General features: G+C 47.3%; 1 protein-coding gene across 1 annotated transcript in view; it reads right to left on the bottom strand.

Moving 5' to 3' along the window:
- The window catches only part of LOC310666979 (lysosomal acid glucosylceramidase-like), a 106,077-nt gene that overhangs the window by 8,925 nt on the left and 78,389 nt on the right, over positions 1-18,763 (bottom strand). The window contains exons 3-7 of the mRNA XM_083418553.1: positions 9,750-9,854; positions 8,666-8,857; positions 6,839-6,988; positions 4,135-4,268; positions 2,599-2,771 (exon numbers count right to left, since the gene is read on the bottom strand). Of these exons, the coding sequence (XP_083274679.1) occupies positions 2,599-2,771; positions 4,135-4,268; positions 6,839-6,988; positions 8,666-8,857; positions 9,750-9,807 (707 nt within the window). The 5' untranslated portion in view covers positions 9,808-9,854. The remainder of the gene's footprint in view (positions 1-2,598; positions 2,772-4,134; positions 4,269-6,838; positions 6,989-8,665; positions 8,858-9,749; positions 9,855-18,763) is intronic.

Below are 18,763 nucleotides of genomic sequence, written 5' to 3'. Positions count from 1 at the left end.
CCATATCTGCTGGATCTACAAATCGCAAAATATAGGCGGGCGTTTACCCTTACCAGATTTGATGTACTGCCATCTGCCTTACTAAAGGGCAGATACGAGGGCACACCCTATGCCGAACGAGTTTGCCCATGTGGTCTGAAGGAGGCGGAAACGGCTTCACATGTGTTGTTACACTGCGACCTCTACGGGGATATCAGGTCACTGTTTATCTCCCCTATCGTTCAGAAATTCCCAGGTCGATCTGAATCTCAGCGGCTGAAAATCCTACTAGGAGATAAAAACCCAGAAGTAACACTGAAAGTGGCCAAGTTTTCTGCGGCCGCGATCAAGCGGAGGGCATTAGTTGTAAAAAAGTAAAAGATCTGACCCTTGGACAAGCCCCCCCCCTTTTTTAAAGTCTACACATATATTGTAGCGCATATATGAGTATATATGTGCGTGTGTGTGGGTGTGTGTGCATATGTGTATTGTTTTTATGTATAATTTTACAACTTTTAATTGACACCATCATTCCCTCGTAAACTACTGTTGTTTTTATGCTTTTTTCTTTTCTTCTGGTCTATGACCGTAATAAACTTATTCATTCATTCATTCAACCATACATCGGATTTGCACTGTTCCACTTTTATTTTACTCCATGAAGGAAAGACTACAAAATGGGGAAGGTTTGATACAGGGCACCATAATCCCTTCACCATACCAGCACATCCACAGGAGCCAACCCTGATGATCCCAGACAGAAGACAATCAAGATCACAAAGAACTTGCATATGGGAGTGGATTCAGCACATACTGGAACAAAGGACAATGATCAGATCTTCCCTCAGGGGGCAGGAAACTGCGACTACCTTTTGTCTTCGGAGAATGACTCATGGGGAGGGGTAGAGGGGAACCAGCCAGGTGACAGGACACTCAGGTTACCACCACAACTCCTCCCTCAACCCCTCCTTCCTGTAATGTATGAATGTTTCTGGGGGTGGGCTTGACCTAGAGGATGGGAATTTCAAAAGTTTTTATAAGGTCTTGCACACCATTTTCTGTGTCTTTCCTCTCTCCTGCAAGTGAGGGGAACACCCTGTTGCAACAGTTCAATAAAGGCCAAGCCTACAGGCTGCTGATTTGCTCCAATTTACTCTGGTTGGTGTCTTTACTTTTTGTCCAAGGGAGCCCTCGGATTTTTCCGGTAACAAAACTAAACTTTTTTGTCCGTCCAGAATCTTCCCATTTTCAGCTTCATGGAATGCCCACAGGTTTGATGAGAAGGATGCAATAATTTTGTCTATCCGCTCTCTCTCGGCTGAACATAACTTTTATAGACATCCACCATTTCATCTCATCCCGCCTTTTCTCTAAGAGAAAAGGTCCCAAATGCTTCAGCCTTTCTTCCTAGTGAAGTCACTCTTTTTCCTTGATGATTTCTGAACCTTTCTCAGCTCTACGATATCCTTTTTCTCCCCTGAGGAAGAAGGCGGCCCCTTGGTGCTGAATTGTCTCCTCGAGTCTCCGCCATTTTTCTCTGTTGTAAACAAAAAATCTGCCCTGTTCCCTTCTGGGGTATCCAAGAGCCCATATAGAGTCCTTACGTAGGTTCCCTATTGGTAGGAGAAAATAACAGAGGCCAACCAGAGAATATTGAGAAGCAAAGCAGCTAGTAAGCCTGATCTTTATTGATCTGTTGCAACAGGGTGCTCCCCTCACCCGCAGGAGAGAGGAGGGACCCAGAAAAATGCTGGGCAAGGCCTTATAAAGACTTTTGAAATTGCCACCCTGTAGATCAAGACCACCCCCCAGAAACATCATACCTACATCACAGAAATGGCGGTCTAAAACAGAAATTTGGATGTTGTTTTTCCTGTTTGCCAGGTTATCTGATTGCCTTTCCTGATAGTCTGTCAACTATTATAATGCCGATTACTCAATTCCTGAGACAATGGGAAGGCTCCCTGACCCCCCCCCCTCCCTCCTTGCAGGGAAAACATTTGGTCAGTTTGGAAATCAAAATGGTTTCAGGTCGGTCTTCCTGTGCTGATCTATGTGCGTGCCTGGTTGGTACACTTATGAACGTTTAACATATATCTAAGACCTCAAAAGGGACGCGGGTGGCGCTGTGGGTTAAACTACAGAGCCTAGGGCTTGCCCATCAGAAGGTTGGCGGTTCAAATCCCCGCGACGGGGTGAGCTCCCATTGCTCGGTCCCTGCTCCTGCCAACCTAGCAGTTCGAAAGCACCTCAAAGTGCAAGTAAATAGGTACCACTCCGGCAGGAAGGTAAACGGTGTTTCCGTGCGCTGCTCTGGTTCGCCAGAAGCGGCTTAGTCATGCTGGCCACATGACCCGGAAGCTGTACGCTGGCTCCCTTGGCCAGTAAAGCGAGATGAGCACCGCAACCCCAGAGTCGGTCACAACTGGACCTAATGGTCAGGGGTCCCTTTACCTTTTAAGACCTCAAAATTCCTATCACCATCTCCCAGTAGCCTTTGCTGCACTAGCTGTGTGCTTTGTTTGTGTGCCTAACAACTTTATTGCTCTGCGGCTGTCGCAAACTGGTCAGCCGTCAAATAAAATGGAACCAAACAACGTCGGTGGTCGGTGTCGTTACCTGATGAAATAGTTGGCCCAGGCCTTGTGGTATCTGTCTCCTGGCTTCCCCTTGAGGGTCCCTCGGCCTGTCATGGCCCCGTTGGTCTTCATCCACACTGGGGAGGTCCAAGGGCTGGCGTAGAGGGCAAGTGGCTTCTTGGCCACCGCTTGGGCTTGCTGAAGGATTGGGATCTGGGGAGGGGAAGTGGAACATCGTTTGTAATCAATAAAGATTTGGCCTGATTTTACCCAACGCCTGTGTCGTGTCTCAGTGATTTCACTGCTCTCACACGGTTGCCAGAGAGAATATTCTGTTAGAATTCCTGCTCCGTGATTGCAGTCATGGGATTGTTGTCTTTCACATGACGGTGTATGTTTTGACTCCACAGAGTGGGAAGTGACGGAGACAGGATGTTTGTGTTACTGTGTTCTGTGAAGTGGGACTATTGTCCTTTGTTCTTTTTCTCTTTGCTGTCTGGTGCTAGAGAGAGAGGGAGCCATGTTGCAGTGCTCCGTGTGTGTTTATATGTAAATAAAGTAGATTAGCCAAAATGCTGAGTTGCTGAGGTCTGTCACACGAACTGCGCAGACTCTGTGGATCCCTAAGTGTGCCAGTGTCTGTTGGCATCGGTCGCTGTGATGTTCGGGCAGAAGAAAGCTTTTGAAGCTCACGAACGAACGACCAGGAGGGAGAGAACATGCCAGTTGGGCATGTTTCTCTGCCAGGGTCCTACTCGAGTGTAGGACAAGCTCCTGACACATTTCCCAGGTTCCTCTGGTGGCCCCCAGCTCTTGTTGGGCCTTTACCACCCCTAACCATTGGCCATGCTGGCTGATGGGGACAGTGAGAGCTGGAGGCCAAGAACTGCAGCTCCGATCGTCCCTAACTATTGGCCAGTACTGGATGTGGATGATGGGCATTGGAGTCCAATAGTATTCTGAAGGATAGCAGGTCCGCTCATCTCCAGATCAGTGGAAGAGAGGACACAGAAGACCTGTGGTTCAGTCCTTAGGATCTGCCACAAAGGCAACAGAGCTGGCCAAGCAGCGGACTGTGTCTCTCCAGCTATTGTTGGACTACAACTCCTATCATCCACAGCCAGTATTGGCCAATAGTCAGGGATGATGCAGGGCTGCAGTTGAACAATATTCCTGGAAGAGTCAGCTGCTTAGTATAGAGGATGCTGCTATCATCAGAGCATTGGTCCCTTGGTCTGTCCAGCTATAAAATAATAACTAAATAAAATAGCTTGGTATTGTCTGCACTGACTGGCAGCAGCTCTCCAGGATTTTAGACAGGGGACTGGGGATTGAACCTGAGACCAGATGCTCTACCAGTGAGATACGGCCATTTCTCTTTTATCTTATAAGATGGCATTCGGGGTCCAAAATGGAGCCTGAGAGTCTTGGGCTAAGGTTTCTTAGTCAGTCAAGGACTAGCTGGTCCCCCTAAGCACAAAGGAAAAGGGGTTCACATTAAAAAGCAAACCGAATCCACTTTCTCCCCTGGGAATGGGCCTAAATCTTTATCCTGGGGGTCGGCAAATCCCTTCACCTTCATTTTGGTGTCTTCTTCCGTCAGGCTGAAGTTTTTCAGCTCAAAGTCGTCCTCCAAATCGTCGTACGTATAGAGCCTCACGGAGAAATCGCAGCTCGCCATGGGGACGCGGACCAAGGTGTATTCAATCCCTTGGAGAAAGTGGAGCCAGAGCAGGGTTACTCCCAGGAATAGGGCTCACTGAGGAATTTTTTTTGGGGGGGGGGTCCTTCCACATTTCAAAGTGAATTCACCTGATCCGCAAATTAATGTCTAAATTGGACAAAGTCTGACCTGGAACCCACACGCACACGCCTAACAAATTCTGTTGGCTCTTTGGAGGCGATAAGTGTGGCTATTATTACTTGTTCCATTTCTTTCCTGCCCTGCACCGTGGGGTCCTAGGGAAGGTCACAATGATGTAAAACCAGTCCTTTTTTTTTCTTTAAAAAAAATATGTTTAGGGGTACTCTCATTTTGACTCAAGAAAATCACCATTTTATAGTTCAAATAGGGGGAAATAAATGCAGTAAATGGACAAAAGCACAAAGATTCACAAAATGTTTGGGGGTATGTGTGCCCTTGCGTCCCCTCAGAAAAAAACACTGTGTAAAACTATAATATTTTAAATCAGTTTAAAACAGCCAAGAGAATAGATTGGGTCCTAATATAGATAGGAGAGAGAGAGAGAGAACAGATTGCTAGATAGAAAGATTGAGACAGAGTGAAACTAGAGTTTGAGCATTAGAATAGTTAGTGAGTTAGAAAGAATTAGAGAGCGAGTTAAACAGCGTTAGACAGCAATTGTACCACAAGCTGGGGGGGGGGGGGGAATGAGGCAAATTTTCCCTTATGGTACAGGACAATGCAACATCCTTGCTAAGGACATTGTATGGGACTGCCCTCTGGGGTCACGTGCGATTTTTATGTACAGTGGTACCTCGGGTTACAGACGCTTCAGGTTACAGACTCCGCTAACCCAGAAATAGTATCTTGGGTTAAGAACTTTGCTTCAGGATGTTAACAGAAATCGTGCTCCGGCAGCAGCAGGAGGCCCCATTAGCTAAAGTGGTGCTTCAGGTTAAGAACAGTTTCAGGTTAAGTACGGACCTCTGGAACGAATTAAGTACTTAACCCGAGGTACCACTGTATAAGGAAAGGAAAGGAAAGGAAAGGAAAGGAAAGGAAAGGAAAGGAAGAAAACCCTAGTGCAATTGCACCTTCCAAACACAAGATGGCAGTATCAAGAAGCTTGCAGGGAGCCCCATGGTTTGCAGCAGTATACCGTATTTTTTGCTCTATAAGACTCACTTTTTCCCTCCTAAAAAGTAAGGGGAAATGTGTGTGCGTCTTAGGGAGCGAATGCAGGCTGCGCAGCTATCACAGAAGCCAGAACAGCAAGAGAGATTGCTGCTTTCACTGCGCAGCGATCCCTCTTGCTGTTCTGGCTTCTGAGATTCAGATTTTTTTTTTCTTGTTTTCCTCCTCCAAAAACTAGGTGCGTCTTGTGGTCTGGTGTGTCTTATAGAGCGAAAAATACGGTAAATATATTTACTGTGGGAGGATGAGGGGCAGGGGAAGAAGCCGGTGGAAAAAGTCCAGTGAGGCCTGAGCATAACTGCTTAGGTGTTATGTACTGAGTTGAATAGGATCCAAAGGGCAGCAGTCTGATTGGTCCTAGAACAATAGGGTCCAGAATGCAGCAGTCTGATTGGTCCACAGGAGCCACCCAATCCAGCTCCAGGTGGAAGTGAATCCGCAACCAGATTGGCCTACAGGAGAATCCCGGAATTAGCCAATCACGTGGGGCCCATTGTGTAAATAATGTATATAAAGCAGACATTCTGGTGGAACTTCCATTCCTCCTCACCACTATGAGCTGAATAAAGAGAATGAAATCCACTCTCGACTCCGAGTATACCGTATTTTTCGCTCTATAAGACGCACCAGATCATAAGACACACCTAGTTTTTGGAGGAGGAAAACAAGAAAAAAAATATTCTAAATCTCAGAAGCCAGAACAGCAAGAGGGATCGCTGTGCAGCGAAAGCAGCAATCCCTCTTGCTGTTCTGGCTTCTGGGATAGCTGTGCAGCCTGCATTCGCTCCATAAGACACATACACATTTCTCCTTACTTTTTAGGAAGGAAAAAGTGAGTCTTATAGAGCAAAAAATACGGTATTTCATTAGGGTAGTAAAGGATGAATCTGTTCTTTACAGTTTCTCATTTCCCCATTCTCAGGCTCCATCTGCTACTGTACATTTGAATCAGCATCCTGCCACTTTGAACACCACTTCCCCCAGAGGATTCTGGGAATTGTAGTTTTTGCTGAGAGTTCACAGGAGGAGGCCCCTGTTTTCATCGCAGAACTACCGTTCCCAGAGTTCCCTGTGAAGAAGGTTTGGACCAGGCATCAGCAAACTCGGCCCTCCAGATGTTTTGGTCCTTTTAGCAAGGGATGATGGGAGTTGTAGTCCCAAAACATCTGGAGGGCCGAGTTTGCCTATGCCTGGGTTTGGACTGTTACACCAACTCTGGGACTTGTCAGTTTCCTTCAGGATCGCCAACGTTTTTGCTCTTCTGCCTTCCACACCAGGATGGCATGCAGATATTAGATGGGGCAGAGCTTTCTCCCCACCCACCCACAGGAATAGCAGAGGAGCAGAACCAGCGGAGTAAGTTGGCAACCCGACTGCTGCTACCCACCTCTTGGCAACTTACCTTGTTCTGAGAAATAGGATTTGAGGAGATTTGTTTGAGCCTTTGGAGAAAGCGCCAGGATATTGATGGCCGCCGAATCTGTCAAGGCCCCACCAAAGCCCTTGATTTTTTGATATTTCTGGGATGTCTTGATCTTCAGAGTGAGGGTTTCTATAGTGAAGGAAAGAAGGAAGGTGGCTTAGATTGCACAGCACTGCTTGCTTATTCCTAGCGGATGCAGCTACTTTAGGGAAGAGATGGGCTAAATCTGTCCATTGCAGTTTTCCCTCGCTTTCTTATTTTTCCAGCCTTAAATTCTAAATTTCCGCATCAGTTATTTATTTATTTACTTTGATTAAATTTTCGAAATTTAACAAAAATAAAAAACAAACAATAGCAAACACAACAACAACCACAAAGCAAAATATCTGAAGGGAGGGCGTTCCACAGGGTGGGCGCCACTACCGAGAAGGCCCACTGCCTGGTTCCCTGTAACCTCACTTCTCACAGGGAGGGAACCGGCAGAAGGCCCTCGGCGCTGGACCTCAGTGTTTGGGTTGAACGATGGGGGTGGAGATGCTCCTTCAGGTATACTGGACCGAAGCCGTTTACGGCTTTAAAGGTCAGCACCAACACTTTGAATTGTGCCCGGAAATGTACTGGGAGCCAATGCAGATCTCTCAGGACTGGTGTTATGTGGTCCCGGCGGCCGCTCCCAGTCCCCAGTCTAGCTGCCGTATTCTGGATTAGTTGTAGTTTCCGGGTCGCCTTCAAAGGTAGCCCCACGTAGAGCGCGTTGCAGTAGTCCAAGCGGGAGATAACCAGAGCATGCACCACTCTGGCGAGACAGTCCGCAGGCAGGTAGGGTCTCATCCTGCGCACCAGATGGAGCTGGTAGACAGATGCCCTGGATACAGAATTGACCTGCGCCTCCATGGACAGCTGTGATTCCAAAATGACTCCCAGGCTGGTCCTTCAGGGACACAGTTACCCCATTCAGGACCAGGGAATCCGCCACATCAGCCCGCCCCCTGGCCCCCAAGAACAGAAGTTCTGTCTTGTCAGAATGACTCTGGAGAAGAAGACCCCACCCACTCACCCCATGGCAAGCAGCTCCACTGTAATACACTGTAATACAAATACTGGAACGTGTCCGGAGGAGGGCAACCAAAATGGTCAAAGGCCTGGAAACGATGCCTTATGAGGAACGGCTAAGGGAGCTGGGCATGTTTAGCCTGGAGAAGAGGAGGTTAAGGGCTGATATGATAGCCATGTCCAAATATATAAAAGGATGTCACATAGAGGAGGGAGAAAGGTTGTTTTCTGCTGCTCCAGAGAAGCGGACACGGAGCAATGGATCCAAACTACAAGAAAGAAGATTCCACCTAAACATTAGGAAGAACTTCCTGACAGTAAGAGCTGTTCGACAGTGGAATTTGCTGCCAAGGAGTGTGGTGGAGTCTCCTTCTTTGGAGGTCTTTAAGCAGAGGCTTGACAACCATATGTCAGGAGTGCTCTGATGGTGTTTCCTGCTTGGCAGGGGGTTGGACTCGATGGCCCTTGTGGTCTCTTCCAACTCTAGGATTCTATGATTCTCTTCTATGATTCTATGAAGTAATGCCCTTAGGAAGTTATACTTCCTTCAGTGTATCAGCCCTTGGGGTATCTGAAGTCTCCCCTTAACCTTCCCTTCTCCAGCCACCATGTCTCAGTCATGCCTACCTCACGGAGTCGTTGTGAGGATAAAATGGAGTGTGCAAGCTTAATCTTCTTGGAGAAAGGTTAGGATATACATAGAGAGAGAGGGAGACTCCTTGGAGGTAGATCTAAAAAAGTAGGTAAACCCACCTTTTCCTGGAGAGTCATTGCGGAGGGCTCCTTCACTGCGCTCCACACGCGACCCGGCTTTGTTGCTTTCATACTTGACGTAGGAACCCAGAGGAAGGAGGGAGACAGGCTCCAAGGTGTCACAGTAGGAAGCCCCACATTCACACACCAACGAGCCGTGCCCAAAATTCCTGGCAGAACATGGACGGCCTCCTGGGGAAAGGAAGGGAAAATCTGGCTTTTTTGTTGTTGTTCCATTTCTGGGAAGTGGAGAGGTAACACAGGAAGGGATCGAGGAGGCCTTCTCTCAGCAGGAAAGGTTTGCCGAATCAGTATCCACACAAAGCCATATGCTCTAGAACAATTGCAATTTATTTCTGTGCATATAATAAAAATGTAAGCATGTCATCACACTGCAGTTGGCTTGACCACAGACAGGTGGCGCTATGAAATACAGCATGACAAGAGGCAGTGGGTGGGTGGTCTGGGCAAGTGTCAGAGGGACAACCATGATAGGAATAGAAATGGCTTTTCCCTGATAGGAGGAAACATCTGGGCCACCTCATTGGTCTATTAGTGGGGGTGATGTTATGGCAAGCACAGAAAGCTGGTATAGTTAGACAGCTAAAGAATGGCCAATGGTGGCTGAGCCTTGGATTATATTTCCAGAACCAAAAGTGCTTCTAAAAGGGTGGTTTCATTGTGGGATAATCAGTGCTCCTCATACCTGCAATTCTTTGCAGTGCCCACATCAGCCCACATCCTTCCTCCCCTATTACTCCCAATTTATCCTTTCTGGGAAGCGGGGTGGGGGTGGGGTGGGGAGTTGATATTTTTTGTTAATAAAACAGCCCGGTAGCCAATGACCCATCTTGTTTCTGCAATATTCAGCCTCCATCGGAAAGCCCCCCTTTGCCATCCAGCACCACAATGACTGAGCAACACCTTTCATTACCACAGGTAGACTGCCTCTGGGTGCAGATGCTCTACTTAGACCTCAAGCGGGGCAGGGGGAGGTCATTGGCACATCTTCTGGTTGCAAGGCTCTTGGTTGGTAAGGCCAGGCTTGTTTGTAAGCGTAAACCTTCGGTCGAATGCCGCTCACCTGTCACAGCAACCGTCAGCTGGAGAAGCAGGAAGCAAACAACAGCCCCTTTCCACATGGTTTCACAGCCAGATGCAGTAAATGTTGCTGCCGGGAAAGATGGTCCTGAAACAAAAATAAAGGGGGCGTGTTCAGTCATGATTTCAAGGCTCATCATTTATAACCTCATGGCTAGCCAGCTGTCCCTCCAGCTGTGTTTTGTCCAACAAGACTTCCATGGGCATGTGCAAAGTGCAGTGCAAAAAGAGTCAGATAGCTTCATCCATTTCAGTGTCTGCCCATCTTGTTTTTCCGGTCTTAAGTGCTGTTTTCCTCATCAGTTTGTGATTATTACTTAAAGGGATCTCATGAGAATTAATCAGCATTTTAGCAGGCATTTTTCATGATTCTATGCAAAAAAATTATTTCCTAATCTACTGCTTCCAATCCAGGTCCCCTAATATAGCGCATTTGGGTACATGGTTTTTGCAACTATATGCATTTCGATGCACATTTTATCCTGATGTATGCATTTTGATGAACGTGACTGGGCTGGAAAAGCTCACTGTGAAATGCAGAGGTGGTGGGAATTTTGAAAGATCTTAAAGTTTCATCTACTGGTTTCAGAAAGAGCAAGGGAGGGAGGTTTGCCTTTAAATGCAAACTGACTCAAATTCCTTCTGCACGACTGGCAGATTGAGATCTGGGAGATGGGGCAGAGCCAATCAAGGGGCTCGACCAGATGCCTTTAGTCATCTACACACTTCTCTTGTGAGGATGGACAAAAGGATCCGTCCATTTTTTCCCTCATTTTATCCATCTCAATTTTGGTTCTCGTTCCTGCAGGAACTTGCCAATTTTCTTTTCTTAAAATCCTCATGAAAATTTAACACTACATACAAACATTTTAGTGACTTCTAAGAAACACATTTTTAATGAAGTTTTGATATTTCTGCAAGCAATTTCTCCTACTAAGACACATCTCTTTCTGTCATTTGAAACAACACACTCATTTTTAGGCACTGATCTCTGCATTTTTCGGAACATTGGTCGGAGAGCTGGAGTGCAAAATTGAGGCAAGTGTGGATTTGGAAGGACGGGTATGGTTTGCTTCTCGTGTTGTTTCAGAAAGTGGTAAAGGTAAAGGGACCCCTGACCGTTAAGTCCAGTCGCGGACGACTCTGGGGTTGTGGAGCTCATCTCGCTTTACTGACTGAGGGAGCTGGTGTTTGTCCGCAGACAGTTTTTCCGGGTCACGTGGCCAGCATGACTAAGCCGCTTCTGGCGAAACCAGAGCAGTGCACGGAAATGCCGTTTAACTTCCCGTCGGAGCGGTACCTATTCGTCTACTTGCACTTGACATGCTTTCAAACTGCTAGGAGCAGGGACCGAACAACGGGAGCTCATCCTGTTGTGGGGATTCGAACCACTGACCTTCTGATCAGCAAGCCCTAGGCTCTGTGGAATCGAATGAGACAAGGAATAACAGCGAAATGTTCCGTACAATGTTTAGGAAGAACATGAAACACCCTTACTGCTGAATGAGTTTGCGCGTATGTAGTGGATGGAACATAGAATTCCACTGCTTCCACTATAAAGATAAAGGTAAAGGGACACCTGAAAGTAGTGATGTATGGAAGTGAGAGCTGGACCATCAAGAAGGCTGATCGGCGAAGAATGGATGCTTTTGAATTCTGGTGCTGGAGGAGACTCTTGAGAGTCCCATGGACTGCAAGAAGATCAAACCTCTCCATTCTGAAGGAAATCAGCCCTGAGTGCTCACTGGAAGGACAGATCCTGAAGCTGAGGCTCCAGTACTTTGGCCACCTCATGAGAAGAGAAGACTGCCTGGAAAAGACCCGATGTTGGGAAAGATGGAGGGCGCAAGGAGAAGGGGACGACAGAGGATGAGATGGTTGGACAGTGTTCTCGAAGCTACCAGCATGGGTTTGACCAAACTGCGGGAGGCAGTGGAAGACAGGAGTGCCTGGCGTGCTGGGGAGGCAGTGGAAGACAGGAGTGCTTGGCGTGCTGTGGTCCGTGCGGTCACGAAGAGTTGGACACGACTAAACAACAACAATTGGACCCCTGACCATTAGGTCCAGTCACTGATCTCGCTTTATTGGCCGAGGGAGCCGGCGTACAGCTTCCGGGTCATGTGGCCAGCATGACTAAGCTGCTTCTGGTGAACCAGAGCAGCGCACGGAAACGCCATTTACCATGCCGCCAGAGCGATACCTATTTATCTCCTTGCCCTTTGACGTGCTTTCGAACTGCTAGGTGGCAGGAGCAGGGACTAAGCAACGGGAGCTCACCCCGTCGCGGGGATCGGCAAGTCCTAGGCACTGAGGTTTACCCACAGCGCCGCCTGCGTCCCTATGTGCAAAAGGGCTAGATTTGTTTTAATCTGTTTTTTGCACCAGTAGTATTCCCCCCGAAGGAAGGTGCACCGTTCCTGGAGGTACTGCAATACCAGGTCGATGCATGGAGTGGATGGAGCAAGCCCCTATTCCATCTCCCAATTCCAAAAATCCATTTAATATATAGTCCTCAAATAGAGGACATATCAGATATTAAACTGATAAGAACAGATACTACACTTGATCTTAGCCAAAAGGCCGAGAAGCGATACCAAACTGAATAAAAATTAAGCAGGTCTTCTTTCCCGATGCCTTTTGAGCTGTCGGCGAGCATCTGGTTCTGCAAAGAGCTCACCGCCCCCACGGAATCAGCACCGTTTCCAGTTCCACCAAACATGCTCTGGCAACGTTTCTGCTTCTGTTGCCCAAGGCACCAGCCTTTTGATGGGCAGTTTAATCTCAAAAATAGTGGATTCTGTTGAGTTTATCCATTTCTCGGCCGTCTGTCAGGTTAGCTCGACGGCCATTGGTGTTATATTTGCATAAACCCACCCCCTTTTGGCCATCGCGTTCTGCGTTGCCAGCAGAGGTCCCAAACGTTTGAATTTGACAGCTCCTTGTTCCTTTTAAGCGGAATATTCGTGCTCCCTTTAACATTCATGCACATTAGGAAGGAAAAATGCTTTTTTTTAAAAAAAAAAAAGAGAGAAGAATCAGCAGAGCATGAGGGCATTCAGCATTTGTTTTCCAGAGGCACTTTGGCTGTCCCCTGTTGGAAGCAGGAATCTGGGTTAGAGGCATTTCTCTGCTTGGATCAGGCAAACCACCTTGACTGATGTGCAGCAGTGTGTGGCTGCACACAGGGTCCATCTAAAACATATTAAAACACATGATTCCCCCCCCCCAGAGAATCCTGGGAGCTGTAGTTTGTTAATGGTGCTGGGAAATGGAGCTCTGTATAAACTGACGGGGAACCTCCCCCCCCCCCCCCCAATCATTCAGTTTGTACAAACTTCACACGCACACACACTACATACGCTACGCTTCTGTTATAAATTCATAGAAAATCAACCATACATCGGATCTGCACTCTTCCACTTTTATTTTACTCCATGAAGGAAGGACTACAAAATGGGGAAGGTTTGATACAGGGCAGCCATAATCCCTTCAGCATACCAGCACATACACAGGAGGCCCTGCCCAGTTGCTATGCCAACCCTAATGGTCCTAGACAGAAGACCATCAAGATCACAAAGAACTTGCATATGGGAGTGGATTCAACATGGACTGGAACAAAGGACAATGATCAGATCTTCCCTCTGGGGGCAGGAAACTGCCAGCTCCCCTTTGTCCTCTGGAAATGACTCATAGGGAGGGGGAAAGGGGGAACCAGCCAGGTGACAAGACACTCAGGTTACCACCACAACTCCTCCCTCAACCCCTCCTTTTTGTGATGTGATGTAGTCTTAGGGGTGTAGTTTGGGGGATTAGTAACTAATAAAAGTTGGGGTCTTCTTTTGTTCTGGGCTTCCATTTTGCTTCATCTTGTTGCGGGTGGGAGTCCTGTCGCGACAATATCCAATAAAGGCCAAGCCTACAGGCTCCTGTTTTGTTCCAAGTTATCCTGGTTGGCGTCTTTGTTTTTGTCCAAGGGAGCCCTCAGATTTTTTTTCGTTAACAAGGAAGGCAAGGAAGAAGGGCTACCCCTATGCTATCCATATAATCAGTTATCAGTAATCAATATATTCATATATGCTCACACATAATCAGGGCTTACAGTATTTTATAATCCATTTTGAATCAAAGGGAAGCTGTGCCTTAGCTAACTGCATACTGCTTGAAACAGCAAAATTAGGAGCCGACCTTTCCCCTACAAACATCCGTGTACCCTGGACAAGGGGAAGACGTGAATCAGAGATACTGGTACAAAATCCCCTCAGATACAGGCTAAATTAATCCACAGAACAGGAAGAGCAAAACCACAAAATCTCCAAAGCCCCCTGTCCTGTCATAATTAGGGGAGATGTTAGACAGAGCGTCACTGCAGGCTAAGGAAAGCAGAACTAGAACTCTGTGCTTGACCAGGAGCTGGAAGCAGGGCAAGAAGCTTGCTAATTGGCTAATTTCGCTGGCGATATCGTGACTGCCTCATGGTTGTCTCATGATCTATGATTTGCTGTGATCTGCTCAGGTATAAAGACCTCTGGATTTCTGTCAATCGGGGTCCCAGTTCCTTTCGGAAGAGATTCCAAACTGGGTCCTTATTGCCTGGCAATAAACTTCACCTTCTAATTCTCCATTGCTGAGTCTGCCTGATCCTTATTGACGCCAAGGGAGTACCTGCTTACGTTCACGTGCTTCAACTACACTTCTCATGATTCTTTGCAGGGAAGGGAAAACAATGTTATTCAAATATATGGCGCCCATGCTTTTTTGCCTTTTTTTTTCCTAAGGAAGAGATGCAAATCAGCTGTGGCAAGAGCCTCTTCGCCAGTTCTTATCTTACAGACATCAGAGCACATAAAAGGAAGTGATGAGGAAGAGCTTCTCTGGCTTAGTTTCTGTCTGCCAGGCGTCCATTAAAAGGCAGAGGAGCAGGACCAGTTGAATCATAGAATCATAGAATCATAGAGTTGGAAGAGACCACAAGGGCCATCGAGTCCAACCCCCTGCCAAGCAGGAAACACCATCAGAGCACTCCTGACATATGGTTGTCAAGCCTCTGCTTAAAGACCTCCAAAGAAGGAGACTCCACCACACTCCTTGGCAGCAAATTCCACTGTCAAACAGCTCTTACTGTCAGGAAGTTCTTCCTAATGTTTAGGTGGAATCTTCTTTCTTGTAGTTTGGATCCATTGCTCCGTGTCCGCTTCTCTGGAGCAGCAGAAAACAACCTTTCTCCCCCCTCTAGGTGACATCCCTTCATATATTTGAACATGGCTATCATATCACCCCTTAACCTCCTCTTCTCCAGGCTAAACATGCCCAGCTCCCTTAGCCGTTCCTCATAAGGCATCATTTCCAGGCCTTTGACCATTTTGGTTGCCCTCCTCTGGACACGTTCCAGTTTGTCAGTGTCCTTCTTGAACTGTGGTGCCCAGAACTGGACACAGTACTCCAGGTGAGGTCTGACCAGAGCAGAATACAGTGGCACTATTACTTCCCTTGATCTAGATGCTATACTCCTATTGATGCAGCCCAGAATTGCATTGGCTTTTTTAGCTGCCGCGTCACACTGTTGGCTCATGTCAAGTTTGTGGTCAACCAAGACTCCTAGATCCTTTTCACATGTACTGCTCTCAAGCCGGGTGTCACCCATCTTGTATTTGTGTTGAAACAAGATGGCAACCGCTCCGACTGGAGGGCAAGTTGCTGCAGCATTAGACAAAAACAAACAGGTCTGTGTCTGTTGGGATGGGCCAAGGAAGCCCTAAGGTGTGGCTGGCGTAGGAGGATGAGAGAATATTTTCCCCAGGCAGTCTGCAGGTGTGAACAGGGCTGGCCCAAGACAATTTGCCGCCTGAGGTGGACCCCCCAAAATAAAAGCCCCCTTCCGCACCAGCGAAGAAGGGGTTAGGGAAGATCTGCCTCAGAGGAAGCAGGGAGGAAAGATCAACATCAGGATCTGCCGCCCTGGTGGTACCTGCCGCCAGAGGCAGTCGCTGCCCCTTGCCTCGTGAGTGGGCCGGCCCTGCAGAGCCTCCAAGTGTCCCTGTTTGCCAGGGACAGTCCTGGATTTACAGACGCCGTCCCGGTTTCTGATTTGATCCCTGAATGTCCCGCTTCTCCTTAGCACATCCCTATTTTCATCAGAGAAAGATTGGAGGGTATGGAGAACCCTGAGCCAAGGAGATAAGTAATTTTACAACCTTTAGAAGACATCTGGAGGCATCCCTGTGTAGGGAAGTGTCTCACTTTTTAATGTTTAATTCTGTTTTTATATATGTTGGAAGCCACCCAGAGTGGCTGGGGCAACCCAGTCAGATGGGCAGGGTAATAATAATAATAATAATAATAATAATAATAATAATAATAATAATAATAATTTTATTATTATTCATACCCTGCCTATATTATTATTATTATTATTATTATTATTATTATTATTATTATTGAATAGGATATCCCTATTTTCATCAGAGAAATGTTGGAGGGTATGGGGTTCAAAGCGGATTGGAATAACTATGGGAAAGTGCAAGAAGAAGAAGAAGAAGAAGAAGAATTTTTTATTTATACCCCGCCCCATCTGGCTGGGTTTCCCCAGCCACTCTGGGCGACTCCCAACCAAATATTAAAACACAATACAGCATTAAACATTAAAAACCTCCCTAAACAGGACTATTAGTTCTGTGTTCTGCTGCTCTGAAGGCTGAATCTGTAGATGTAAGAACATGCAGGTGGACCAACCTGTCTCTTTTGATCTTCCAAGTTTCTCCCACCCCCCAGGCTTCAGTTCAGTTCTCCACGAGTGACAGTAGCTAAATATAAGAACCTAGGAACAGCCTGCAGGATCAGGCCAAGGGCCCATCTAGTCCAGCATCCTGTTTTCACAGTGGCCAAGCAGATGCCCATTCTGGGAAACCCACAAGCGAGACTCCAATTATGCTCAATATGGTCAGCGTCACCTGGCATCACCAACTCTGTAATGACCTACAAAAAGCAGCACGGAGGCCCTCCTCCTACATATTCCACCAGTGTTCTTGTTATTTCAGGCTTACAAATAAAATCAGAAGTCTTTGAACATTGTAGTGCCCTGGCAGTTGCCATGCAAAGTTTCTGAAAGAAGAATAAACAGGGAGAGATGATGATCTGGACCTGGGATAGCTCAGTTGGAAGAGGGTCGTGGGTTGTAGCCCCACATCGAGCAAAAGATTCCTGCATTGCAGGGGGCTAGACTAGATGCCCCTCAAGGTCCATTCCAACTTTACAGTTCTATGGTCTATGTGTCCATGAGCTGAAATTCAGAAACATTGCTACCCAGGACCGCAGAAGCAGAGCACAGCCGTCACGGCTAGCCCTCTCCGCCATGAATTTTCCCAGCCTTCTTTGAAAGCCGTCCATGGTGGTGGCTGTCCCTGCTTCCTGTGGGCAGGAGTTCCATGGTTAAAGCATCCTAAAATCTCCCAGCGTTCAGAAGATAAAGGGACCCCTGACCATTAGGTCCAGTCGTGGCCGACTCTGGGGTTGTGGTGCTCATATCGCTTTACAGGCCGAGGGAGCCGGCGTACAGCTTCCGGGTCCTGTGGCCAGCATGACTAAGCCGCTGCTGGCGAACCAGAGCAGCGCACGGAAACACCGTTTACCTTCCCGCTGAAGCGGTACCTATTTATCTACTTGCACTTTGACGTGCTTTCGAACTGCTAGGTTGGCAGGAACAGGGACCGAGCAACGGGAGCTCACTCCGTCATGGGGATTTGAACCGCCAACCTTCTGATCGGCGAGTCCTAGGCTCTGTGGTTTAACCCACAGCGCCACCCGTGTCCCATAAAATAAAGGTAAAGGGACCCCTGACCATTAGATCGAGTTGCGAACAACTCTGGGGTTGCGGTGCTCATATCGCTTTATTGGCCGAGGGAGCCAGCGTACAGCTTCCGGGTCATATTTATGCTGATGTTATAAATAGGAAATTGGGAACTGCTAAATAAGTGATATGGATGAAATCCAGATTGGAGGGTGTTGAGGAAGTCTTTTAGCAATGTAAATACACCAAGGAATAAGAAGAAATTCTTCTTTTATTTTGTGTGTTTTTACTGTTGTTAAGTTTTTATGTTGTGTCAAATGTAATATTTTTCTTTTGTGATTTTGTCTGTGTTTTATGAGAGAAAACTAATAAATCTTTTTTGGGGGGGGATAAAAATATGCCAGCGTTCACCTGCAGTGGACGACTGTGAGTTCCAGTGCTAGGAGAGAGGCAGAAAAGTTTTTAATCTGCATTGGAAGCTGCTTTGGACTCCATGAGATCATTTGTCCGGCGAGCTCTGCCTCGTCCACACTGGAGCTCTCCAGGGTCTTAGGAAAAGAGTCTTCCTCCAGCTTCCAACTTAGGGAACAGGCTGTACAACCAAAATGATTACGGTTATAAATGACAATTTTAGGTTATGTTCTAGTGATCAAGATTTAATGTATATTTTTAACTGCTGTTATATCTGAAGTGTCTCTTCAGATCCAATGTATTCCTGTTGTGTTTTATGATTTTTCTGATATTGTAAGTGAGCCGGAACTGGTCTGTGACCATAATAATAAAATTCATTCTCCAGCCCAACGTAGAGATGGCCAGGATTGAACCTGGGACCTTCTGCATACCAAGCAGATGCTCTGCCAATGAGCTACGGTCCTTCTTCTGCAGCCCCCTCCTCTTTTGGGGGATCCTTCCGAGGTCAGATCCCTCATTGGTTCTGCTTGGCGCGCGCACACACACACACACACACACACACACCCTTAAGGGTATGGGCTTGGTTGGAATGGATGCTTTGCCTGGCTGGAAGACACAGAGAGAGAGGGGGGGAAAACACTATGGGGCTGTGGTCAGCTCAGACCCCCCAAAACATGTGGAGATGGGGCTGAGCCCCCCACAATCTTGAGGGCCCAGACCGGTCCCCGCAGGTCCTCCACATAGCAGTGGAGGGCCCTGTAGGGCCCTGCGGCCTCCTTCTACAAATTGTTATTGAAGTTTTC

The sequence above is a fragment of the Podarcis tiliguerta genome (assembly GCF_965153285.1).
Source record: "Podarcis tiliguerta genome assembly, chromosome: 16".
In the NCBI taxonomy this organism is placed as follows: domain Eukaryota; kingdom Metazoa; phylum Chordata; class Lepidosauria; order Squamata; family Lacertidae; genus Podarcis; species Podarcis tiliguerta.
The sequence above is the reverse complement of the archived record's forward strand: the minus strand, read 5'-3'. Positions and strand labels throughout refer to the sequence as shown.